Genomic DNA, 25,801 nt, shown 5'->3' with positions numbered 1-25,801 from the left:
TGAGAAGCTAATAGAAAAGGTAAAGGAATTGCTGTAGTGGGATAGCTCTGTAATTGTCCACTTAATAGTTACAATCATAGCATGCTTTGAGAGCAAACTGAAGTCCGCTGCAAAGGGCTGGTGTGCTGAAAAAAAACAAGAAAAAAGAGAGCATCTAAGAACAGAAAAAAAGGGAAAGCAGCCTGGTACAGACAAGGGACATTCCCTGTCAAGAAGTTGCAAGTATGATAGTGTGAAAAGAAAGGCAAGGCAGGCTTGCAAGGCCCCTGTCATGGTAGGACAGGGAAGTACCCAAGCCCTCCATTTAGCTGGGAGGGAACAGTGGGTACTGGAAGACATTAAGGACGAGGAGACAGAAATATGTGCACAGTCTTCCCTGGAGGGACAGAGAGCTTCTGCAACGTCTTGTTTTTGAGAGGGAGAGTGAGTGAGATAGCGCAGAGAGTCAAGCGGAACAGGATTCCTGCTTGAAAGGTGGGAGAGGGGAGAGGAAAGGCAGCCTACACATGGAGCCTAATGGGAAAGGAGAAGGAGGAAACACAAGAGGCAGATAGAGCACACGTGTCCCTAGAGAGTGTGCTGTGTGTATTGGACCAGCTGAAGCTATTGTTGTGCCACCCCACTTCTCCCTTCCTGCAAATCAGGATCTGCAGGCATGGAGCTGCCAGTGAGCAATAAGTTCCAGTTTTGCAGAGCGACATTCAACTCTTATCTTGACCACAAGCTTATCCTCATTTCTCCTGCTGTCCTCGTGATTGTCACTGCACACCCTTTCCTTCATGGCACAGAACCAGTCTGTCCTAGTTTGTGGAGTAGATGAAGTAGGGTCCTGTTTTTGAGTGTGCAGCCCCATACCTCTGGTAGCATTTTTCAAACATGGCATGGGATGTTTAGTTTCTTCTAAACTGAAGGTGGAAGAACTCACATTACCTTGTGGCCTCATCTGGACCACTGAAGAGACATCATCAAGACTGAGACTGGCAGATAGCTTGTACAGGGCTGACAAAGGTTGTTTTTATCTTGTGTGAGAAGCAGCAGGGGAAGGCAGTGCATTACTTCAGGACTTCACAGGTATTTGCTAATGCAGGGAAATGATGTGTCTCCATGGCAATTGTGTTCTGTCAGACACTGGATTTTCTGCTCCATCCATCTCCCTCCTTAGCCCTGTTTTCCTGACTTAGTTTGTGCTCATCTCACTTGAATTTCCAGGCCCAGGATCCATGACTACCATTTTATTTTCCCTTCCCCTCTACCCATTACACTCATTCTCCTTTTCTGGCTCCACGAACTTCTGTTTGTTTCTTTTTTTTTTTTCCCCTCTGAGTGGTGTGCACCCCATGATTGTTACCCCCTCTTCTCTGAATTCTTTCTATTTCAGTCATCCCTTTTGTGGTCCCTTCCCTTGTCTGACCTTCTGTATTCTGGTTTCATATGCTCCTTGATCCATTTCTCCTTGCCAAGAGATTCTGTGTCACTTCTTGTCCTTACTGTATTCAGTTTAGATTCTTCTGCACTGGATCTGTTTTGCTTCTGCTCCCTCAGCACTAGCTGGTGGTAGCAGAAATATTGGTAAGGCTGCAAGTAGGACAGGCCCTTAGCTCTGAGTTCAGCTGCTAGTGCTGCCCTTACTGCAGAAGTTCAGTTCACTTCCAGATAAGGAAAAGTCTCGAATGTTTTTAATTTTCAGCTCTGAGATGTAACTTGAAGAGAGATGTGTGGTAATTCTGCTGCTCTCTCCTTTCCCCAAAACTTGTCATTTGTCCAATTCTATGGATTTTTGCTGAATAACAGAAGACACTTTCTTGGGGATGCATGTCAAAAGTCATATTCCTGCTGCAAAGTGTAGAGGCAGTACAGATACTCAAAGTGAAGACACTGGGGAATTGGGGTCTGGCAGACAGAAGTGGACTAACAATTCTACTAAAATAAGACTTGAATAGAAACTAAGCCAAGACAAGGGAGTGACATGGAAAATTTGAGCTCAAACAGCTAAAGTTAGCAAAGTCACCAACAGTTGAACAGTGAAAATTGGCTATACCAGACATGCGTGTTTTACAGGCAGTGGCCACCAAAAACTCTTGTGTTTCATGAGAGATTTATCTTACAGCATCTTATAGTTTGTGTGCTGTGTTTCTTTTTAGGCATTTGAGAGCACCCTGAAGTCCTGGGAGGACAAGCAGAAGTGTGAGTTGTCCCGACCCTCCTCTTTCTCTCTGCAACCAGAGATCATGTCTGAAGAAGAATCCACCCAGATCAACCAGTTTGGTCAAACTGCAGGTGCTCTGATCCACAGGTGAGGCTCAATTTGCTTTTGGTGAATAAAGCTGCTCTCTGGTGCCTAATGTTCTTGTCGTACACTTCTGTTCACTTTTATCTTCTACCATGCTAATCCATGTCACTGGGAGTTGCATTTTCATTGTGCACTATCCCAGCTGCATGAGGACTGAAGGTGAATAGACTTTAAGTTACTCTGAATAAAATATATTACTTTTATGAGCAAAAAGGAGTCACCAAAACAACCCAATAGCTTTGATTGTCAATGACTGTTATCAGAAGTGAAACAAAGTCCTCTCTAGGAGCTCCCGTGGCAAGTTGGTTTTGTGTAACCCTGATGCCCAGCATTGGGAAGATGTCACTTTATACTCAGATATTCTGCCCCTTGGTCTGGGCTTTTGAGAGAAAATGCCCAGATTCATACCAAAGAAATGTCAACTAAGCTGCTGTGTGTGCAGCTGCCTTTTAAATCACTGCAGTCATGCTAAAATATCTTGGTCACATTTCAAACCGATTCCAACTTATGCACAGAATTGAATATGTGTCTGGAGTTGTGCATGTGAAATCTGATTTGCTTTGCCTATGCATGCTCACCGTAGAGGGGAGAATAGCCCTACTTTGCTAGAGGCTGTGCCTCTCTGTTCCTATCAGTCTGATGTGTACTAAAGGAGATATCCAGTCAGAAAAGATCTCTTAATTTGAGCTTATGCTGATGCAGTCTGTAATTCTCTCTTTAGCATTCGGGAAATAGCCCAGTCCTACCAGGACATGGAGCAGGAGCTTGCCCATGCTGTCAATGCCAGCTCCAAGTCTATGGACAAAGTCTACGCTAAATCCAAGTCTACAGAGGTACTTCCACTCCCTTGGCATCTTTCTTTTGCTTCTTGTTCTGTAGCATTTGGTATCCCTTTCTGATTGACCAGAAGTAGGCCTTGCTTCTCTAAGACTTCTTCCTTTTGACTGCTCAAACAACTACATTTCCAGGCTTATTTTGTACATGAATTATTTCCCACAGGGTCTGAACTGCAGCCTTGTTGTAGAGATGGTGAATAATGTCAAAGCCCTGCATAATGAGACAGAGCTACTGCTGGCAGGCAAGATGGCACTGGTAAGTAGCACAGAACAAGAGTAAAGCAGCCTCTCACATCCCCTCCTCTCATACTTGGCCTTGGCAACAACACTGTATTGGTCGTGGTCTTATTTGTCTTTGTAGTGAGTCAATTAAAATGTTGTCATGCAGGAATTGGAATGGTGTTGCTGGATAGATATGATGAGCGGTCAGGCTAGTTTGCTCACTTTGGAGCGCAGAAAAGATGCAAATTATTAACTTGGCAATGTCTGAATGGGGTGGCTGCTGTGCATATCCTTCTAAAATGAGGCACTGCCCTGTCAGCTGGGAATTTCAAGGCGAGGACATGACTGTATGTTCCACCACATGGCTTTTAACTCTACTTTGCTTCTATTTCTGATCCAGCAATTAGATCCTCCCCAAAAGGAGCAGCTCCAAGCAGCCTTGGCAGACATGGACCTCCAGTTGAGGAAACTGGCATACATCCCTTGGCTGTGGCAGCTTATGGAGCCCTGTGATGAGGAGGTGAGGAGGACCGCAGCTGTATTTTCTTATCAGTTTTTTACTACTTGGTTGTGTTTGACTTCATGTGAATATATGGCAGATATGAGAAAAAATTTTTGAGAAGGAAACTTGACTCGCTAAGACTAAAGAAAATAATTTCCTGCTAATGTCCCTTGACTGGCTTGGGATCTGCTTTCTCCGTATCCTTCCCTGCCCTGGTCCTTCTTTGCAAGGACAGCAACTTAAGTTTGACAGTTCTTGTTTTTGGTCTGTTCCAGTGAACTGATGTATGTTTTCCTCATTCTCTCTCTGTTCCTATAGAATCAGATGCTGGATTATTCTAAACGCAGCCGCAGTGGCAAATTCCGTCTGGTGACCAAGTTTAAGAAAGAGAAGAACAATAAAAATAAGGAAACACTTAGTAGCATGGGATTGCCGGGTACCGAGTCTGCTCATGTGTTGTCTCTGCCTTTCTCACACCAGTGTGGTCACAACACTACGTGTTCTCCGTTTCTTCTCATGTTTTCTCTCTCTTCTGTTTCACTTGCCTCTGCCTTTTCTCGGAATGGAATCTTTCTGACATGGCAAAGTAGTTTATTGCTGTGTTCTGAGTCATGATCCCGCAGTAATAAGCAGATATTTCTGAGCTGAAACAGGAGGTACCCTCTGAAGAGTTCTGCCTACATCTGGCCATTTTCTGGGATGTTTTTAAGGGAGCTTAGTGAGAGAATTTGAGGATTTTGGCATTTTAGGTATCAAAACGACTGTGGGGCCCAAGTCCGCATAACTCCAGTCTTTTCACTACTGATTCTCTGTGATATGGTTAATGATGTTTTTCTCAGTGACTCACTTTCAAGACTTTAATCAGGTTTCATGTCTAAATGGCTGGGGATCAGCATCACCAGAGGTGCACCCTGACCTTTAATCCTACTGGTTGGTAGATGAATGCTGGCCACGAATCAACAAATTGTCAATCAGAACACTTTCTCTCCAATTGGGTTAATTGATTTTTGGCTTATATTCTACTTATGAAGACCTCCTCCTAAAATTCAGAAGTACTGTCTGTTCTGTGTGTTTCCAGGTCCTTTCCTCTATCATGGAACTCTGGGTACAGTCTCCTCCTCTAGCATGCTGGTGCTCGTTCATTGCCTCTCAGAACCTGGGAACATTTTTATTCTCTTATTTAGAGGCTGTGCGGGAAGGCAGAAGACCAAGCTTTTCCTCACACTTTAGGTAGCAGAGTTGCTGTTTTGTTTACTGAGCACAATTGTTCATACATAGTAGCAATACATAATAGCAAGCTAACCCATGCTGGATTCTTGATATTATTTTATTTTATTTTGTAAGCACAGGGATATCAAGGAATTTGCTGTTAAGCATGGGGGTAAATTTAAAATAAAATAAAATAAAATAAAATAAAATAAAATAAAATAAAATAAAATAAAATAAAATAAAATAAAATAAAATAAAATAAAAGGAAGAAAAAAAGGATATTCAACCCTATATCAAAACAAACATGCACTTTCTTCTGGCTTTACTGCAGCTATAGCCTCTACTTAAGAGAAAAACTCTGATCTTACTCTACCCTACCTCCTATGTTGGAGGCTGTAGATTGTGCTACGCATTCTTTCCCTCCCCTTGTCGGCTGTGCTGTACTGCTTGCTGTCCTGGCACTGAGTGCTGATGGTGTCTCCATTTCTCACTTTCTTCTGGGATTCTGGGTACTCAATGCTTTTCCATCTCTAACAGTTCACCTCTGGGGAACGGAGGAGGTTGCGGCTTGGCTTGAGCATCTCAGTCTTTGTGAGTATAAGGATATCTTCATCCGGCATGACGTCCGGGGCTCTGAGCTCCTGCATCTCGAACGGAGGGACCTCAAGGTACTTTCATGATTGGCTCATCAGAAATAGACAGCTCCATCTGCATGACCTTCTGTGCTGAATGTGCTTAGAAACAGTCTGCCCACTGGTTACTCCATGTGTCTTGGCAAGATGAATGGGTTCATTGCAGCTTTGTTTTATTTTCTTGCCATTTCAGGTCATCTGATATTTAGTAGCAGAGGGCTAGAAGGGCTAGTTGAGAGCCCAGCTGTGTATCTCTCCACAGCTTACTGGAGATGGAAAACAGCCCAGCACACAGATTGCAAAAAGCAAAACTCTTTTTAAGAGTTTCTCAGCTGTTGAACCATCTTTGCAGAACATGCTTTGAGTGGGAAAACTTGGGTCTTGTGTTACAGTCACTGGACAAATAGGTCATTGCACTTCCTTAAAAGAAGTGACACTGCTAGATGGAGAGAATCGTTTAGGAATAGTACTTAGTATGGATATTGCACAGCTTTTCTTCCCATTGAGATACGCTTTCTCCACAGAGAAAAATTAAAAGTGGTGGTTCTTTGCATGTATGAAATAATTTTGTTGTCATTGTGGAAACTTGCATATGGCAGAAATATATTTAAACATAAAATAGTGCATGGCATTATTTGAATGACCTTTAGATCTTCGTTTGTGCTTTTGACCAGCTTTCTGTTCCAGGTTTTGCTCTACTTTGTATAGCTGATCCCTCTGCTTGCCATCCAGCTACAGTGTGTGCTTTGTTGTGTTCACACGTACTTTTTGGTGTGACCATTCATCCGTTGGTTCTTGCTGCATGTGTTGGGCTACCAGTTTGGGTCCCTGAGATCTGTATGTGCTTTCTTTTCTCACGCTTTGGCTTTTAACAGTCAGAGCAATTTGCATTTCTGGCTAATGGTCCGTGGTTGTTTCTCTCCATTGTTCTGTGACTGCTCATTGCAGTTGTGCTCTGATAGCTTTTTGAACCTTGGTTTGAGGTTGTGTGGGTAACCATCAGGTCTGTAGCCTTTCTGGTTGGTTTCCTCCTCTCTGTAACTGGCTGACTAACTTGTAACTACTGCTTGGTGCCCTGGTCTCTTTCCCCCTTTTCTCCACAGGTAAGCTTTTCTCTTGTCTTTCAGGACCTGGGTGTGACCAAAGTGGGTCACATGAAGAGGATACTGCACGGGATCAAGGAGCTGAGCCGGAGTACTCCTGCCAGCGAGGTTTAGCCTCTGTTTTCACAGCCTGTGTCTACCATTCCCCCTAACTGCACAGCAGTCACCTCACAGAGCTGATGTGCTCACAACTGTCTCCACTGAACAGCCAAACTGCAACTGTTCAGAGCTCATATCAACCAAGCATGGTGCTACCTTTCTTTCCTGTGGGGTACAGCTGCATCCAGTCAAGAGGCACCTTACCTGCGTTTGGGCAGAGCCTCCCAGGAGAGAACTTGCTTTCTGTTTGAAGAACTGCGTCCTCCAATGTGGGAAGTTCTGGTTCCAGTGACAGAGACAGTGCAGGACTCCTGAGAATTGCAACACAGCTACCTTTACTGGATAATTTCATCACAGTACAATTATTCAGGGCAAAAGATACATTGGCCAGTCTTAGTTCAGAAGCATCTGACAGTCTTTTTGAACTGAAAACTTGCCTGCTCATCTGTGTGTCATATCTGTAGCTTAGAACATTAAGTGGAACAAAGCCTTGTCCTTGTCTTACTATTCTCTTTTTAACACACCAGTAGTTGCATGTGATTTGTGTCAGAAATTCCAAGCCAGTACAGACCTCTCCTTGCTGATGAATACCTGGTGATCCTTACTCACATGTCCCTTGCAACTAACAATGCATGTGGTTAGAGCAGCTGCACCCATGTGTGGTCTGCTGCTGGGCCTGGCTCTCTGCTCTCAGCCAGTCAAATGGTACAACATTGAGGTTTTCACGCATCACAAACAAGTATTTGGAAGTTGCTGATGCTAAGAAAAGACAATTCTCAAGAGCTGAAAGATTACAAGAAATCAGCTCAGACTGCGTTCATCTTCAGGAGACAGATGAAAGGGAGATTACTACCTGGCTGTTTGGGCCATGCAAGAAGTGTAATGGAATGAAGCAAGGTGTGGAAGAAGTTGCTGCACTTCAGTTTGGGGAGCAGCATGACAGGCAGCAGCCGGGAGTGTCTTGCTGTCCATTTGGTGCCGCTGTGATGGCCACAGACAGCAAAGCTCTTGCTTTACTTCTTGTAGTTGCAGAAGAATGTCACAAAAGATACAATCTATCTGTAGTATGGGCATCTTTTGACCTGTCTTGGTGGAAAAGCTGCTAGAACCTTGCTTCTTTCTCTTGCTGCCTTGCTCCTTTGCTCCAAGTTGGATTCCAAAAGATTAGGGTGGCTCAGTCCCTCTGGGTTGTACCCATATAAGAGCAGTCAGGCTGTTAAACACTGGGGCTCATGCAAGAGCTTTGAGAGAAGGGTGATTGTTACAGAGCAGAAAAGCATCGTAATGAGAACTGGAATATGCTGGTACGTAGCCTTTGGTATCACTGACGGTGGAGCATGGAAAAATCAGTGCCTTTAAATCAGAGTTCCTAGATGGCCTTCAAACTCCCCTGTACTGCCAGACCCCAGTTGGGTGACTTACAGCCCAAAGACCAGCATGCATCATTATGTTGCCATGTTTATCACTGCAGAGCAAATCTGGGAACATTCAGAGCTATAAAGCCAGAGAGACAGCAGGAATTTTCAAGTTACTTTGTAATTTTGTATGTATTTATTTTGTTCTAAATCATTACAGTGCAGCACTTGTCTGCTTTTGGTTGCAGGCAGTAAAATGTTCACATTCATGGTGGCAAAAAAAGAAGAAATAATAATTTTCTGAGGACATCTATTTTCATTATTATTGTTGAGGATTTATTTTGTCAACTTTACATCAGCTGTGTAGCCTAACAGCAATCAGAATCAGTCAAGACTTGTCTGTTTACAGGTCTGGTTACAGGCTGCTGTTATGCTGGCAAGCTCCATTGCAATCTTTAGGACTTCACCGAGGGCAGTTCTTACTCTCCCTATCTTTTATTAGCTCATTCATTCACCCACATCTCTCTCAGCCTGGTGAGTTGGCAGGGTTTGCTCATGAGAACTTAGAAGTCAAGCATGCTTAAACCAGCTAGCAAAAATTCTGGTATAAAGACCATGCGGACCAGGAAAAAAACAGGTTCAGCTTTTCCCTAACTGTGTTCCCCCGTCTTTACATCAGCTATTGCTCCACTGGCTGTATTTTTTCTTTATCAGTACAAAACTGTGTCCGTTGGCAATGTGCATGGTGGGGAAGTCTGCGTGGGAGTGCCCAGCAGGGAGCACAAGGCAGCTCATGGTTCTGGAGATGGGCTGAGGTCTGTGATCGCTCCTTTGGATGGCAATAGAGCTGTGAAGTTTCTCCAAGGAACCTCGTATTTAAAGTCCATAAACAGTATGCACTTGCCTTCCATCTTTCCTGGGGTTTATGTTCTTCCTCAGCAGATAGGGCTCCTCTCTACACTTCCTGCTGAGAGTAACAAGGGAATGCAAAGAGTTTTGCATTTAGATGTGTTCCTTACTTAGTGCTGTACCTGAAGAGGCCTGGAGGCCACCTGCCATCCGCCCTGGTGATGTGATTCCTGCAGAGTTGAAGTTTCCTTTCTTGTACATTTATAGTCTGTCCTGTAGATGGGTTCAAATCCTTTTTGTGCAGGTGCACCTTTTATCAGAGCATTCATTGCCAGTCCATCCCTGCCTGTTATCGAAGGCAATGAGGGGGCTCTGCCTTCTTTTAAGAGCTGGAAAATGGGATCTGTGTTTAACCCGAGTGCCTTTAAATATTAAGGTTTCTGCCTAACAGAAGGGTTGTAGCTCTCTGCATCTCACTGAGAACAGTGCTGATTTCTGCTGCAGGGTGTTGTGAGCAGATGAGGACGATGTGTCAAACATCAGTGAGAGGTTATCTGCAAAGCAGGGAGCTGGGCTGAATTCTGGCCACAATCATCAGAGTTCCTCTTCTGCTGTCCCATCATTTCTATTGTAGGAGAGAAACTCAGGAAATACAGACAGTAACAAAATCTGCTTCACCAAAAAGAAAGAGACTCTCCTGCAGTCTCAGGTAAAACACCAGCTTGAGAGAAGCTAGAACTGCACACACACCACATCTCTTGGTTAGTCTCCGAAGAAGCACTGCTGTTGTGCAAGCCTTGCGCCACCTCCTGGTTATCAGCCCTCACTGCTGGGCGTACAGCTCTGTGCCTTCAGCCCGTTATCTCATGTTCTGGCCCCAGAAATTCACCCTTGGTGGCAAGGTCTGGGGATTTGGCATAGCCCCGTGTTACAATGGTGTGGCTCAGTGGGGTTGCAGAGGACCGCAGGGGGAGGCTGAGCTCATGGACCAGCTCCTGCTCTGACCCTGCCGAGGGCTCTTAGTGCTAATGCTGTCTTCCAGGTTTATCTGGTGGGATCTTTCCCTGCTGGGAGCACCTTGGAGTGATTCCGCGCCGTGTTGTATGGAGAGCTCCATTCATTGCTTTAGTAGTATTTCCATTTGTGCATCCTGTCTCTGTGATTGAAAAAAAAAAAAAAAAAAAAAAAAAAAGACTGTTTACAAACTATTTTGTATCTTAAGCTGCGCGTACTGTAAAAAAAAAAGAAAGGATGGAAACGGATGTTTTTCTGCTCCTGTCAGCAGTGACTGCGTGTCTGTGTCATCATCCAGCAACCGCTGTTCCTCAGGGGTGTCCCCGCCGTTCTGTGATCCTGTCGGAAGTGTAGGGAAGCACAGGAATCCCTGTACAGTCTTGGGAAGAAGGTTTTGTGCCTTAAGAATGGGACCTGCTTCCCTCCTATTTATTGTGTTAATTTATACAGTGATTATCACGGAAATGTCTCTTGTATTATTATTAATGGGGTTGTGTTGTTTTTGGTTGGTTGTTTTTTTTTTGTTGTTGTTTGTTTTGTTGGTTTTTTTTTTGTATGTAGTTTCCTGTTGGTTCTTGTAAATAAGTTTTTCTTGTATATAAAGTAAACATGTTTCTGAGCTTCCAGTAAAGATTCTGTTACTGATTTTGTTGTGTGAGATGGCTGCGTTGCCCGCCTGGAGGGAGCAGCTAATAAACCAATGTGCTGTGACAAATGGCTTTAGCCTGAATTACGCTGGGGGAGCAGAGCTGTTCCCTGGAGAGGAGTGAAGCTGTGAACGCTGTTTATTGCTGATCACTTTTTTGTGCTGGTTTAATTGCTGCGAGGTAGCAAAACATCACACAGGTGTTTGTTGTTGGCTCTCTCTGCAGTGAGCAAAAGAAGAAGAGGGGTTTCAATGATGGTTCTGCTGCTGCTCAGCTGTCTGCAAAACCAAACCAGGAGGGGAAGGCGCTCTGAGATAATGCCCTGTGTCTGAATGCTGGTTCTTCTGTCCCCTTTTGTGCTGTCAGGAGTGAGCAGTGGGGCTGCCCATGTGCTTGTGGGCATCAGGTCTGTGCAGTGTGACCACACTGCTGTTGTCATGCAGTGGGAGGTGGGCTGATGCTCTGCTCAAGCTGCTGTGCTTTCAGTTCATTGCAGCATGCCCAGTAACTGCAACAAGTGGAAAAATAATGGCAGAAATCGGTTTCTCTTGCAATCTGGAAATGCACTGCCGTAAAATGACTCCTGTGCACCTGAAACTAAAGGATTTGGGGGTGTTTGGGTGGGCGTTCCCTTCAGCCTGTATGGATTGATGTGTTTGGAAGGTGCTGCCAACAGGCTGTCAGCAGGTTGCTGTTAGTCTGAGTGGATGGTCGCAGACTTCCATAATAGTTTTGAAAGCAGTTGGTGACGTTGTACACCGTTGCAAGATGAAAATGGTAAAACTCATCATTGAGATGTCAGTTACCTCATTGTAGGAACAAAGAGAGAAATAAAATGACTGTCTTTGCTCACAACGTGCACAAAGGACCGGAGTGTGCAGCTCTGCACTAAGTATCACAGAAACATGCAAAGAAAGAGCAGAGAGACAGAAGGGGTGGTCGCTCCTCTGATGCAAGTTGTTCGTTTTGGTCCTTCTGGTCCTTCCAAAGAGGAGGAAACCCTTGGCCCCGCTTGGTGTGTCGTTGCTGTGCTGTCAGGCCTGCTGCTCAGTGCTGCTGGCCCCTTGGTTTAATTACAGCCATCAAACAGAACTTGGGAAGGTGGAGTGGGTTGGCAATGGGTTTGTGTGCTCTGAAATTACTGATAAGATTTATATTTTAAAATGTTTTCTCCTGCTTTTTCTCACTCGATGTGCTGTGGGTTGGGATTGCTGACGTTTGTTTTTTTTCTGCTCCCCCTGACTGGGCAGCATGGAAGCAAGCAGGTTCCAAAGCAGCCCTGTCCTTCCTTACCTGTAGAGCACCTCCAGGGCCATGAGGTGCATCCCTCACTTGTCTGTTCTGTGTGTCTGCTGGCGATGAACAGCCTTGCCTCACCACTGGGCTGTGGGCAAGCTGTGTTGTTTCTGATACAGAATAAGGAGGTAATGGAAATGATGGTTTAAAATACCCCCATAATTGTCTAGCGACTCTCCGTGGCTTACCCATTTGTTCCTCCTTGAGTTTCCTGTTATGTTTCCTGTCTGAAGGTGTGTTTTATGAAATGGATTTTCAGCACACATCTGCTGTCGTTCATCTCAGCTGAATTTTGAGTGGCTGAATCAAAGGATGAAGAATATATCAGCAGAGCTTCAGTGCACAGCTTCCCCAGCTGCAGTTTGGAGTCCAAAACTGATGGAATGGATGAACAAGGAAAAAAAAAAAAGCACAAAATGGATTTGAGAAGGCAGAGAGGACAACTGTTTCACTTTTCCATGCAGGTAAACTGTCACGCTCCCCCTGAGCACTGTTTGCTTAATGACTAAAGGGAAAGCACTTCATGTCACTCTAAAAAGTAAATACCTCAAGTTATGGATTAACCCAAGTTGCAGCAGAGCTCATGGCGGAAGAATAAATCAGGCCGATTCACACTGAATTAAAGCAGTAAGTGCCTCAAAGATATCGTATCGCTCAGGGTTTCAAAGAGCAGCTTAATTGAATTAAGCATAAAGCTTGTCAGAAGTGTCTGATGGCAAGGGGAGGTGCTGGGGCTGGCAGGGAACGCTCTGGGCGAGCTGCTGGTGGGTTGGAGGATCTGGAAGCAGACTGGGGGGCTCCGACAAACCACGTTGGGGCTGATATCAGAGAGGAACAGCAGCACAGCGTTCTGTGGGGGAGCTGCTGCATGAAAAAGAAGTGAGGAAACCTGAGCTGCTTGAGCAGACCCGGCCTCCAGCACAGGGCTGTACTGCAGCTCACTGCATGCCCCCCGTTACACCTGGCTGTTCTTCACAGGGGATTTGTGCTGCAGCATGTGGAAGCTCATCACCATAGGGGTGCTGCTGGCTGCCTGCTCCTCACCAGCGTGCTGCACCTCAAGTAAGTGTGCCCTCACCCCATTCCAGTCACTGTGAGCATGAATTTGCTCCCTGCCAGCTGCTAGTTTTCAGGCAGCTCTCTTCCCCGCTGCCCTACGTCCACATTTTTGCTTCCAGTATTTTACAGTTACAAGGATGCAAACCAAGTCCTGAAAATCCAGAAGCGGGCCAACTCTTTCCTGGAGGAGGTGAAACCAGGCTCTGTAGAGCGCGAGTGCAGAGAGGAGACGTGCGACTTTGAGGAGGCCAGTGAGATATTTGAGACCAAGGAAGCCACAGTAAGTAGGAGGAACATAGGACTAAACCAATAGATTGTCAGAGTATTGTCGTCTGGGGCATCAAAGGTCTTGCTGTCAGCACTCCTGACTCCTAAGGTGGGGGTATGGTTCTGAATGTCATGTGTTGCAGTGACTGTCTTTTTTCCCATAGAATCTTACTGTTGCATCAAACAGTGGCCTTGCTATGTAGGATGAACCAGTCCTTGCCATCCCTCAGGCCCCAGAGTCTGCTCACAGCCTTCACAGTGCCCCTGTTCTGCTCCTAACTGGGCACAAATGTCATTTTGCACTGAGCAACACAAGTGACTTGTCTGGCAATAAGCAGCCAGGAAACAGAATCTGGGGGGATACTGAGAGGTGGTGGGGCTGCAGGTAGGGCAGGGGGGGATGTGCTGAGTAGGGCCATGGCTGCAGTACATGAATGTTCAGGGTTGGCCACTTTTGTTAACTATGTCTGTCACTGTGCTGCCAAGAGGAAGAGACCTACCTGACTAGAGTGCTGCGCTGCGTTGTCCAAGACTGTGGTGCCCTTCAAATCCCTTGCTTGTGAAAAATCTGCTTCTGGCCTTAATGTAAACTTTGTTTCTCTACAGCTAGAGTTTTGGAACAAGTATGTAGGTAAGTAAGTTACTTTCTTGTTTCTTCAAGGTTAGCTATTGCTCTGCATTCTGCTGCCAGGGATCGCTCACCAGTTTGTATTTTCATTCTCTGTAAAGTGGGGCATGCAAAGTATGTTTGCCAGTCCTTTTGTATATAAAATTTTTCTTATAAAATTTCACATGCATCTATGCCCATTGTCAGTCACCTCCCCATAGATAAGGCACTGGTCAAGAGTGCTGCTCTGACCTTGCCTGGCATGGCCCAAAGAGAAGCCCTACTATTGCTCCCCGCTCCTGCAGTAGCTTACATCTGCCCTGGCTGCCCTGGGTTTTGCTTTCTTTCCCTTCTGCCCACTGCACTTCTTCTACAGCTGTAATTTGGAGCATAAACAAATGTCCTTATCTGGGCCAGCACCACAGTTATCACCATGTGGAGGCAGAAGCTGTGCGTGGTGCTTTGGGGATCAGGGATCTGCTTGTTTTGGTGTTTGATCTGAGCTCTGGCTCAGTGACTTAACTGCATGTTCCAGATGGAGATCAGTGTGAGCAGAAGCCTTGTTCCAATGGGGTCTGCAAGGACAATATTGGATCGTATTCCTGCATCTGTGACAAAGGCTGGGAGGGAGCTCAGTGCAATTATGGTAATGCTGTCTTTAATCCATGATACAAAAAAAAAACACCATTCTTTGTGATGGGGATCTCTGTGTTTAGGGACTGACAACTCCGCCATTGCAAGGTATACTTGCTTTCACTACTGATGTGATTTCTCTGTTACTTCAGAATGCAGTGGAAGGATCATCAGTGCTGACTGAAGTTTGAGGTTTGGAAATCTGAGAAATCCAGGTTTTACAGAAACACTGGAAATGGTTCTGTAAAGGATCAGTAAGTTCACAGCAGTCAGTGCAGGGGAGCTGATTGTTTGGTTTGTTGATGGTTTTTCAATAGTGAGGGAAAAGCCATCCACTGAAAATGTCATTACTGAGACGATGCCTTCCCCAGAGAAAAGCTGAATAGTGTATTTAATGATGAACATCTGTATCTTGTGTCATCACCACCTTCCACCACTGACTCATGCTCAGTAACAGAGAGTTTTCTGTTCTGCAGCCTGCCTGCCCTGACAGTGATCTCTGGGCTCTTCATCTCCCCTTATTCCCTTATTCGAGGTCTAATTGCTGTCTGAAGGGCCCTACAGCCACAGGAGCCCACAGCTGTCACCCCAAATCTGCTGTCAGGTGTTTATTACTCGGATCAGGATGCCAGTTTGCCACTTCCTGTGACTCTTTGGCTTTCCAGCTTGTCCTGTCTTTCTTCTCGTTCCCTTTATTCCCAGAGGTCAAATACAGTAACTGTTCTGTGAATAATGGGGGATGTCAGCATTTCTGCAAGGAAGATCCTGCCAAGCAGTGCCGCTACTGCAGCTGTGCGTCTGGTTATCAGCTGATGAACGACCATAACATGTGCACACCTGTAGGTAAGAGGAGGATGATCATTGGAGATGCCACAGAGGATTATTCAGACATGAAATAAGAGGCTTTAGAGGGAAGAATGCTTGCAGTGCACTTTGTAGTAATTTTCAGAGCATCCATTTCGTGCAGAGTAATTCTGTGCCTGTATTTCCCAAATTCATACCCACTTTATGGCCACCAAGAGCCCAGCTGGTGCCTGTGTTTGCCTCATAGAACTGCACAGGGGAATCAGGAAACCTCCTCCTCTACAAGCATTGACGAGTCCCTGAAGCCAACATGTAGTACAGCCTGGATTAGAGATAGAGGGGAAGCTCTGAGAGATGTTCTGCTGGGTGAGCTGCTCTGTGTGAGTTGATTTCTCTGCATTTTCTCTAGTGGAGTTCCCCTGTGGACGTGTGAAAATGGACTACATTGAAGGCAAAGCAGAATTCAATATTCGGCTTATTGGGGGAAATTCAGGAGGAAGGGGTTTTAGCCCTTGGCAGGTAAGAAGTGAAGAGTCTTTCTCTGCCTGCTCCAGCAGGACTCCTCTGTTAATAATCCCAGCATCACATCAAGCTAAGATTTCCTTAGCTCAGCTCCTTCAAAAGCAGCCCAAAATTTGGAGTAACAGGGAGAAATATCTGTTGGGACTCTTGGCCTTGTCATTGTTTACAACATTTTTTCACTTGGCCAGTAATGTTGAGAGAGGAGGGTAGTGGCATTTACTGCTCTGTTGCTCCATGCTTGGGAATGCCATTAATCATCTCATGCTGCCTGGTGCTCTCTCCAGCTGTTGTAACTGCATTGTTGTGGGAGCTGGAGGTAATCTTTGCCCCTTTTTGTGCAGAAATATTTTCCTATAAGCCTTGTCTGCTGTAAATTCAAGTTATTGGGTTTAATCAGCCAAATATGTGATACCTTTACAGAGCAGGCTGGGATGTCACAGAGAAAGAGGGGACCTCACAGTGCAGTAGTGGATGTGAGTCATCAGGGACCGCCTGTCTCTGATACTGAAGGCTCTTATATGTCACTGTAGGAGAGTTGGAGCCTGAGATGCAACTGTTACCGTGTGCCCTTTGGAAGCAGCACAGCCCTTCCTTGCCTACTGCGTCCTGTGAGCTGTGCTTCCTGCAGCCTCACACCTCTCTGTCTCTTTGTTTCAGGTGATGCTGCAAAATCTGAAAGGGAAATTTCTGTGTGGAGGTGTCCTCATCCACCCGTCCTGGGTCCTAACAGCTGCACACTGCGTTGAGGCTGGAGAGACTCTCAAAGTAAGACTTGGTATGGAAAAAAAAAATCCAGCCCTCTTTGTTTTTAAGCACTTCTTTGAAAAGTCCCAGCTTACATCACCTCAGGAGAAAGACCAGTGGGTTATAAAGGCCTGTAACTTGGCATAGAGCCTTGGAATGCTTGTGGTTTACTGTGGTGTAGGAGGCAGTGGAGAAAGGGTGGATGTGCAGAACATCTTGAGTCTTCACTAATAGAGAAAAGAGGATGAAGTTATGCCCCTGGTCGAGCAGAAAGGAACTTTAAGACCTACCTGAGCATCACACAGTTGTCCTTTTAGATGCATCTTTGTGGCACTTTAGTGCAGCTAGGAAAGCAGCATATTTTCTGTACCCTAGTGATATCTGCCATTACAGCCTTGAGCTATGTGGAACAGTGGAGATGCTGCCATGTCTGCAGGTGCAGACGTGAGCTCTGGGGCAGTGGGACTGCAGAGGTGGTACTTGACCTCCCTCCAGCCCATCAGCCTTGTCCTGTTGCACCTTCTGTTCACCAACTGTAAGAACAAGCCTGGAGGGAAGGCTCACATCTGGGTTTGCACTCATGACCTCGGAGAGTAGTCTTGTAGCTGGATTTGTTCATGTCTGAAGTGGAAAGTTATACCTCAGAGTAGATCTGTGGAAGACGGGTCTGTGAGCATCCCAAACCTCCTTCCTGTGGCACTTGTTCCTGCATGTAAATCAGAGCTGTCTATGTGTGAAGATGGAAGTGGAGTCTGCCAGTCAGCCCTTTGTCACAGCAGCTGCAGAGTGGGATTTGCTCCCAGAGTGCTGCCACCACAAAGAGACGTCACAATGGATGAAAAACAATTGTTTTGTGAGTGATGGCTCAGTGGTAACAAGTGCTCCAGGTGATCTCCAGAGGGGTTAGAGCAGTCTGAGCTGCCTACTGGGGCCACGAATTAAATGGCCACTGGCTGTCTGCAAAGGAGCAAGAGGAGGGGCTCAGAAATAAGGGGTCTAGGAATTCAAGATCCAAAGCTGGACTCCATGGAGTCTGTTGAGAATCTGTTTCTGTAGTTGCTCTGCATCATAAAGCTCTTGGAAACACGCTCATGCAGGAAAAAGGAATTAAAATAGACAAGAAACAGCAGCAGCAATGCCCCATTGACAGGCTCAAGCAGGCAAGTGACCTTGGTAGTGCAGAGGAACTTTAAGGGTTTCTTTGGAAGGGTTTGTTCCAAGTAAGACTGAGGGAACTGAAAAGTTAATTGGATACAGGGCAAACTGGAAGGGCGGTGTGGTGAAGCCTGCATTTGGAAAGGGGGTAGTAAAGAGCAACTTCCAGCTCACCCATAGAGGGACTGAGATGGAGACTCTTGAATTTGCAGAATGAATGGATTCCCAGTGGAGAAGTGTTTATATCAAGCACGTACTAAAATAGGCATTGAAATTAAGCTTAAATAGCACAGAAATGCAACTTTTCTTTTGTGGCTACTTCCCCACATCCTATCAGATAGCTTTCTTTTCCATCGTATCACACATAAATGACTTGTTCATCCCTTTCTGGCCTCCTTCAGCTTAGTTTCCTACTTACTTTGCATGACTGCTCGGCCCATGAAGTGGCCACGATCACACAGCACAAATAGAAACAGAGGAGTCTGAAGTGGTCAAAGAATCCTTAAGATACAGGTGCACAGTTTTAGACAGTGATGGTGTTATCAGTTAGTCACATTTGTCCTTTAAAACCTGAAATTTAGATGCTGGTTCTACAGCACAAACCTCATGTATGCTGTGACTTCCTTTGCTGTGTGCTCGCTGTGCTGGCTCCAGGACCTTTGATATAACCCAGCTGCTTTGGTGATGGAGGTGAGGAAGGCTCTAGGGGCACCTCTAATCTCCTCCTTTGCTCCTGCAGGTAAATACCACCGTCTCCGCACTGAGACCAGTGAGCAAACCATTCGAGTTGACAGTTATGTGAGCCACGAGAATTACACCAAACTGACCTCTGACAACGACATCGCCATGCTGCACTTGGCAGAGCCCGTGATGTATAACAAATACGCCCTGCCCATCTGCCTTCCCACCCGGGACCTGGCAGAGCACGAGCTGACAACGAAGGGCAGGCAGATGCTGGTGACCGGTTGGGGCAGCACAAGTGATGAAACGAGGAATTACTCTGCTCTCCTCAGCTACATCGAAATCCCCATTGTTCCCAAGAATGAATGTGCCCAAGTGATGAGAAACGCCATCTCTGACAACATGCTGTGTGCGGGGAGTTTAGGAGACAGGAAGGATTCCTGCAGTGGGGACAGTGGAGGCCCTATGGCCACTAAATATAAGGATACTTGGTTTTTGGTAGGACTGGTGAGCTGGGGTGAAGGCTGTGGAAAAAAGGATAAGTTTGGAGTGTACACCAAAGTTAGTCAGTACCTGGAATGGATCCAGAGCCACATAAATAAGATGTCAGGCTCTCGGAGGGGTTGATTCTGATGCTTTGAGCCTGGGATACTGTGGCTGTGTGCTGTGCCAGTGATGGTATGCGGTGTAATGTACTGTCACATCTACGATATTAAATGCTGAGTATCTGTTAACCTCATGTGACACTTTCTCCATGTTCTGTTGTTTATATGTAGCATGGTCCTGCTTAGGCCTTACAGGTAAGAGAGGTACCCCGTTATATACTGAGAGGTTGCACAGTGTTGCAGTAAGAATGGCCTGTGGTCCAACAGACCTGCCTGCTAGGTGTGAAATGACCGAACCCAGCGGGTGTTGGGGAGAATGACAAGAGGTCTACTGAGAAAACAATGTTTGAAGTTGAATACTTCATCATAGAGTTGTGTCGTTTCAGCTTTAGCGCATCAGTTGCAATAGCCGTGCTGGTTTGCTCTGGGTTTGTGTGATTTGTCTTTCAACAAAATGCAGTTTTTGTAATTCATCGCTGCCTCCACTTGTTCACGTTTGAATCCAGTGCTTGCAGGTCAGGCTGATGTAGCAGCTCAGTAGATCTCCTCCGTGTTTTCTGCTCCTTGCAAGCACAGTGCCTGATTGTAGCCACTGTAGTTCCTTGAAAGTCAGTGGGAACGTTGCTGTGACTGAAGGAAAGAGCTTTGATTGCAAACCCTTGTATGCTCTATTTATTGTCATGTTGTGCATCTCATCTCATTAGCAGGCCAAGCAAACTCTTTTATTCATTTCTTTTCAGCTGCAGGCTGAATTTGTGTTCCTTATACTCACTGATAGCTTCGTGTGTGTTTGCATCCCTGTCAACACCTCTGTTGGTATACCAGGAAACAAAACAGGGGAGCTGGAATAGTCAGAATCAAGCTGAATACAATCACAGTTCATACTTGTTTTTAATCTTGGCACATGACCCTGTGAAAGGCATCTGATCTTACAGAGAAAAGGGGAAACCAACCGTGCTGCAGTGGGTGCAGGTTCCCAATACCTCTGTTGGGACTTGGAGCCCAGTTTGGATCAGTGAAGAACATCACTTTGCTCTTGTGGTGAGATTCCTAAATGAAAGAACAACCCAGGCCTGAACGCTGCGTACATGCCTCTGAGAAGCCTTGCGTTGCTACACATTGAACTACAAAAAAAAATGGTGCAGTGTTCAAAGCCAGTAAAGCTGGGTTCTGACTGAGGGCAGAACTCACCATGTCAGTGAAAAGCTCTGGTTGTTAGCGGGCAGTGTTTGCCTGCAGTGACTGCTGTGCGTCCTCCTGCCCGCTCACAGCTCTGTGTGTTTCAAAAGATGTTTGCAGAGCAGCTGTGTGTATGTTCCAGGTCAGTTATCTTTTAGCAACTGAAAGCAAACGGGGTTCCAGGAATCTCCTTCCAAAAGTGCCAAATTCTGAAGGAGGTTGCTACAAAGAGGTGGCTCTCATCATTGGGGGAGGCTTATAATGATCGTTTATTTCTATACACACCTGTATGTGCGCAGGAATGAGGAATTTTTTCTTGCTTTTGGATTGTGGGTGGGTTTCAGGGGATCCAGAAGGTTGTCTCTCCTCTGTCAATATTTGTGGCTGGTTAATGATCAGCCCTGTGACCTGACGGCTCTTCCTGGTGTGCATCCAAACCTCTCCTGTCTCCCCCTAAAATATAAAAGAAAAAAAAAAAGTGAGTATAAATGCCTATTTCTGTGTAAAAGTGAATGCATTCCGGGCCCTGTGCTTGGGAAGATGCCACAGATGGCAAAGAGGTACGTGCTGCCAGAGCCCCGTAAATCAGTTAGGAGAGACATTTCTCATGGTTTCCTAATCGGAGTTTGCAAATGCAGCCTTGCTTGGCAGAACCGTGCTGCTTTCTGGGCCAGGCCCACCTGTGCACATCGCCCTGCAAACTGTTGGCGTTCCTACAGCGCGCAGCGTTGGCACGACCCGGAGAAACAATGGAAACCGCATCAAATGAACTCAGTAGAACTTGCTCCCTTCTTCCCTTCTCTTGCCCCCTTGCTCCTACTCCCTTTAGTTGTTGTCATTCCTACAGTCCGGCTGCCCGTTGCTGGCAGCACATCCATCTCATTCATCTTTTCCCTCTGAAGGAAAGTCGGAGTTATCCGGGTGCTGGCTGAGATGGAGGGCAGCTCCTCGCTGGTGATGTTTGTCCTGCTGATGTGCTCCATCAACAGCAGCCATCCACATTCATATTCAGGTGGGTACCTCTAAATACATTTTTAACCTAATTGACTTGAGAGAACCTCAGCACGTCGTCCTGCAGGCTGGAGAAGTGCATCCTGAAATGCACAAGAGGAAAATGAGCACTTGGTTGTGTGTCCATGAGACATTGGCTGCTTGTGACTTCCTTCCTAGGCCCATGTTCTGTTCTTCCTGTGCTGCCTTGTGACACTGAAACCCAGATTTGAATTAAGATTTGCAATTATGGCCTTCTGAAATTCCCTCAGCTTTCGATACAGAAATAGCACTTTCCTTGTAAAGGCGATCGAATCTTTAGGCTGGAAGAGACATTAGGGATGAAGTTAAAGGTTCGGTGTTGTTTTCCTAGTGTTCATGAGGAAAGATCCAGCTCACGAGGTGCTGAGGGTCCATAAACGCGCCAACTATTTCCTAGAAGAGATCCTCCCAGGGAACCTGGAGAGAGAATGCAACGAGGAGAAGTGCTCGTTTGAGGAGGCAAAGGAGATCTTCCATTCGCAGGAGAAAACGGTGAACAAGTGAACAGTGAGCTGGAAGGATTTCACACATTGCAGCTCTCAGCTCAGGTTTTCTAAATGACCGATAAGCCAGAATGGCCACTTAGCGAATGTTATTTTCTTGCAGATGGAGTTTTGGTTCAATTACAAAGGTGAGTAGAACAGAGATTACAAATAATTCTCTCTCGTGTCCCTTCTGGGTACAAAGAGTCCTGTGGAAGTCTGAAACCTTCTTCTCTTAATGCCCAGAATGACAGACACCATTCTGCTGCTCCTTAGGTTTAAATCCATGCACCACAAATCCCTGCAAGAACGGTGGAGTCTGCAAAATAAGACGCTACAGCTACTTCTGCATCTGCCCCCCCAAATTTGGAGGAGAGAACTGTGAGAAAGGTGAGTAGAGGAACACACACATGGACAGCTGCTGTGAGGGAGGGATTAAGGCTGGGGTTTGTTCCCTGCACACTTTTCATTGGGGTTCTTGATGCTGAATTCATGTGTCCAATGCACACCTGCTTGGTTGGGTAAGGTTAAGCCATTAGAATGGTTATTCTGTGTGACACACAGGGGCAGTGCCATGATACAAAGGGAATCGTGTGACAGTGCAGCGTTGTGCACAGGAGGGCAGCACTCTGTCACACAGCAGCTGCCATTCTGGACTCTTGCACTCATCTTTGCAAGCCCAGTGGAAAGCATGAGCTCATCCCCTCCTGTCCCCTCTTGTGGCCTTTCTTCCTTCCCTCCCTTCTCTTCCCTCCTTCCCTCTCTCCCATCTTCCCTTTCTCTTTCTGTCCTGCCCTTCAATCTCTCCATCCCTTCCCACCTCAGTTATTCCATCCCTCCCTCCCCTTTCCCCCCTCCTTTCCACATTTCAGTTCATTCCCTCCCTGCCTTCCCATCCTCCATTCTTTGCTCTCTCCATATCTCCTTTCCCTGTCTCTCCTTCAGTCCCAAACAACTCCTTACCTTTCCTTCCCTCCTCCCCTCACTGCAGCGCTGCTCTCAGGGCCCTGTTTGCAGCATCACCCCGCGCTGTGCTTCCATTGCAGAGAAGCTGGAGTGCTGGTACAAGAACGGCGGCTGCGGGCAGTACTGCTGGGACAGCGGCTCCTTGCAGGTGCAGTGCTCCTGTGCCAAGGGCTACACCCTGCACGAGGACGGGAAGAAGTGCGTGCAAGCAGGTACGGTGCACTCAGCTCCTGGAGGGGCTGCTTCAGGTGTGGGAAATGAAGCGTTATGATGCCTCTCTGTTGGTCTCCCTGTAACCCTGTGCCCCCATAAGCACACATGGGGATCAGAACAGCAGTAGGGCCAGGAACACAACTGTTCCTCCCACCAGCATCTCACCACATCACATCCAGCTCCCATTGCTCACAGCCTTTTCCCCCCTTTGCTCCCCCAGCCCCGTTTCCATGTGGCCTGATTAGAGCCCGACGTGCCTTGGAGGAAGCGCGGCACGAGGCGGCCGTGTGGAACAGGTGCACAGCCCATAGAGTTCAACAGGGCAAGGTGGAACAAAGAGCTGCCGGGGGAATGGAAGCTCTAAAGGATGCACCTGGGCAAAGCATGGTCATGGAGGATGATGCTGGGCAGGAAGGTGGGGACCCCACTCAGCAGCCCACAGAGGGACCAGCCTGGCAGGATGAGACGACAGCAGCTGCTGTGCAGGAGGAAATGGAGGAGAACACGTGTGGGCAGAGCACCGGGAGGAACAGAACAGGGGCAGAGCTGCACGTGCCGGGTGGTGTCCATGAGAGTGACAGAGCAGATGGGTCCGGCACAGCTCAGCACCCCCTGAGGAACAGCGGGGATCCCACAGAGCTCAGCCAGACCAGGATAACGGGAGGGACGTTGTGCCATCGCGGACAGTGCCCATGGCAGGTAACAACACACCTGGCTGCTGCTACTGTGTGAAACATGGCAGTGCTGCAGGCGCTACATGAGAGCAGTGCTGTTCTCACACAGGTTCTGATCCGTGACAGCAGAGATATCGGCTTCTGTGGAGGGAGTTTGATCAACAGCCGCTGGGTGATCACAGCTGCTCACTGCCTCGACCTTGTCAGACCTCACCACGTTACCATAGGTGAGTTCTAGGCAGCACCATGTAAACCTACATGTTATCTCATTTTAAACGTCCATGTTGCACTGTACAGCAGGGTTGGGTTCTCAGAGCTGCCCACTCCTCAGTGCCTGGTACCATAAGAGCAGGTTGCACCAGGCATAGTGCAGTACAGAGAGAGAGCAGCAGGGAGCAGAACACAGCCCTGGTACCTGGCACAGAGCAATGCTGCATCTTAATGTTTGTGTCAGTCCTGAGTCCTGCCATTCAAAATACAGTTCCTGACAATATTGATGGTGAAATCCCTACAGAGGAATCCACTGCTGCGGTCAGTTCACCTCTAAGGAGCAAACTGGTAGAGTGGAGTTGCAGGATCACACCAGCACACCAACAAATTCATTCACGCAGCTCAGTTTCTTCTGTCAAAGCACAGACATGGTGCCCTCCTGCTCCCACAGATACAAGCAGACCCATTACATAAGGATTATACATGGCTTACCATTGTAACTTGTGACTGCAGGTGACTTCGATAAGTACCAAAGAGAGCTGAAGGAGCAGAAGATCAGCGTGGAACGGAGCTGGATACACCCACACTACGATTCCAACAACTACAACGGGGACATTGCCTTGCTGTACTTGAGCAGCGAGGTGGTTTATAACGAGTTCGCCATCCCCATCTGCCTGCCCAGCCCCAACCTGGCAGCGCTGCTGGCTGAGGAAGGGCAGGTGGGGATGGTCAGCGGGTGGGGAGCCACCCACAGCCGCGGCTCCACGCTGCGCTTCCTGATGCGCGTGCGGCTGCCCGTGGTGAGCATGGAGACGTGCCAGCAGTCCACCAGCAGACTGGTCACAGACAACATGTTCTGTGCTGGGTACGGCACTGAAGCTGCGGATGCGTGTAAGGGTGACAGCGGGGGCCCCTTTGCAGTGCCCTACCAGAACACCTGGTTCCTGCTCGGCATCGTCAGCTGGGGTGACGGCTGTGCTGAAAGAGGAAAGTACGGCGTGTACACAAGAGTGTCCAACTACATCCCCTGGATTAAAGAGACTGTTGAAAGCGTGGTGGATTCAGAGAAGTTTTCCATTAACTTTTCTTAATCGCCGCCTTAAAAATAGGGACCACTCTTTTATTCCGGCTGTTCATTTCCTGCCTCTGATGCTGAGGAATGCTGAGTCTCAATTTGCCATAATTAGTTGAATTACTCAGTTAATATGACTAAGCAAAAAACTTACATAATAAAGAACTATCCCTGCAATAACAACGGCGACAACTCAGCTCCTTTCTGAAGATGGCAGGAGGAAGGTGAGTCTGGGTGGCTGTTTTTTTCCTTCTCACACTCACATCAGCACATAAAAATGGGCCCATTTTTACACCCTTTTCCTGAAGGAAAAAAACACATTCTTAATTCCTCAAGACACCCCCATCCCCTCACAGATATCATTTCTCCTTCCCAGTGCTTGATGAAAACCAGCATCCACACAGGAGCACTTTGCTGCTGCTCTTTTTCACCCATCTCCAAAGACGTTCCCACTGTCACATTTCCTACAATTCCTCAGTGAGCTCCCAGAAGGAACAAGTCTCACTCATCATTAGTCTTCTAATGAATTCTAATGACTTCTCTTCATCTTTGTGGACCACACCAGGGGTCTATAGTTAATAAAACCCTTAAGATAAATACCCCCCAGTGCCTGATGTGTGCAGCACCATCTATGAAATAAATGGTCTGGGGGTTGCATGGGGAGGGCTGGGAAAGCCATCCTAACCCACAGACCTTCAGGGCCAAATGGAACTGGGACATGAATACAGGTTCACTGACTTTCCAAGAGCTTCACCTGCCAATAAGGAATTCATGTTGTCAGTCAATTCTTAATTAAAAAGCAAAAAAGATCAAAAAAGCCCTGGAACACTCAGCAGGCTGAA

At 46.8% G+C, this 25,801-nt stretch overlaps 3 protein-coding genes and 1 long non-coding RNA gene across 18 annotated transcripts in view; 3 read left to right on the top strand and 1 right to left on the bottom strand.

Annotated features, from left to right (window-relative positions):
* Positions 1-10,742, top strand: part of DGKD (diacylglycerol kinase delta) — a 52,370-nt gene extending 41,628 nt beyond the window's left edge. For 7 of the 8 annotated variants that reach the window (XM_015871048.3, XM_085512533.1, XM_085512536.1 and 4 more), the window contains 7 exons: positions 2,142-2,293; positions 3,012-3,123; positions 3,290-3,382; positions 3,749-3,868; positions 4,169-4,286; positions 5,597-5,727; positions 6,819-10,742. In XM_015871048.3, coding sequence (XP_015726534.2) covers positions 2,142-2,293; positions 3,012-3,123; positions 3,290-3,382; positions 3,749-3,868; positions 4,169-4,286; positions 5,597-5,727; positions 6,819-6,908 — 816 coding nt within the window. In that variant the 3' untranslated portion in view covers positions 6,909-10,742. The remainder of the gene's footprint in view (positions 1-2,141; positions 2,294-3,011; positions 3,124-3,289; positions 3,383-3,748; positions 3,869-4,168; positions 4,287-5,596; positions 5,728-6,818) is intronic. The other variant, XM_085512532.1, reaches the window with a different exon arrangement.
* A 1,868-nt stretch (positions 10,743-12,610) lies between these two features.
* Positions 12,611-19,265, top strand: PROC (protein C, inactivator of coagulation factors Va and VIIIa). 5 transcript variants are annotated; one of them, XM_085512559.1, is made up of 9 exons: positions 12,611-12,681; positions 13,033-13,116; positions 13,233-13,393; positions 13,987-14,011; positions 14,523-14,633; positions 15,323-15,463; positions 15,834-15,943; positions 16,604-16,711; positions 18,585-19,265. In XM_085512559.1, exons 2-9 carry the CDS (start codon positions 13,050-13,052, stop codon positions 18,645-18,647), a joined length of 786 nt encoding a protein of 261 aa, XP_085368685.1. In that variant the 5' UTR covers positions 12,611-12,681; positions 13,033-13,049; the 3' UTR covers positions 18,648-19,265. The 5 variants fall into 5 exon arrangements, with proteins under 5 accessions (XP_085368685.1, XP_015726520.1, XP_085368684.1 ...); XM_015871034.3 differs by having other exon boundaries at positions 16,604-16,721; XM_085512558.1 differs by having other exon boundaries at positions 12,611-12,818.
* Positions 19,266-20,003: 738 nt separating this feature from the next.
* On the bottom strand, positions 20,004-20,730 carry LOC146758733 (uncharacterized). The gene is made up of 3 exons (XR_014933130.1): positions 20,596-20,730; positions 20,323-20,471; positions 20,004-20,181 (listed from the first exon to the last, which is right to left on the bottom strand). It is a non-coding gene; the product is annotated as an uncharacterized LOC146758733 (long non-coding RNA).
* LOC107317866 (coagulation factor IX-like) lies at positions 20,320-25,142 on the top strand. Of its 4 annotated transcripts, none has more exons than XM_085512548.1 (9): positions 20,320-20,452; positions 21,213-21,322; positions 21,674-21,834; positions 21,949-21,973; positions 22,101-22,214; positions 22,871-23,002; positions 23,224-23,702; positions 23,787-23,904; positions 24,401-25,142. In XM_085512548.1, the coding sequence occupies exons 1-9, from the start codon at positions 20,421-20,423 to the stop codon at positions 24,976-24,978; spliced, it is 1,749 nt and encodes a 582-aa protein (XP_085368674.1). In that variant the 5' UTR covers positions 20,320-20,420; the 3' UTR covers positions 24,979-25,142. The 4 variants fall into 4 exon arrangements, with proteins under 4 accessions (XP_085368674.1, XP_015726504.2, XP_085368675.1 ...); XM_015871018.3 differs by lacking the exon at positions 20,320-20,452 and adding an exon at positions 20,465-20,870; XM_085512549.1 differs by lacking the exon at positions 20,320-20,452 and adding an exon at positions 20,677-20,788.
* Positions 25,143-25,801: the final 659 nt, after the last annotated feature.

The sequence above is a fragment of the Coturnix japonica genome, chromosome 12 (genome assembly GCF_054131305.1).
Source record: "Coturnix japonica strain WE chromosome 12, WE-NBRP24, whole genome shotgun sequence".
NCBI classification, from domain to species: Eukaryota; Metazoa; Chordata; class Aves; order Galliformes; family Phasianidae; genus Coturnix; species Coturnix japonica.
Note: the sequence above shows the minus strand (reverse complement) of the source record. Positions and strands in the feature narration are given on the sequence as shown.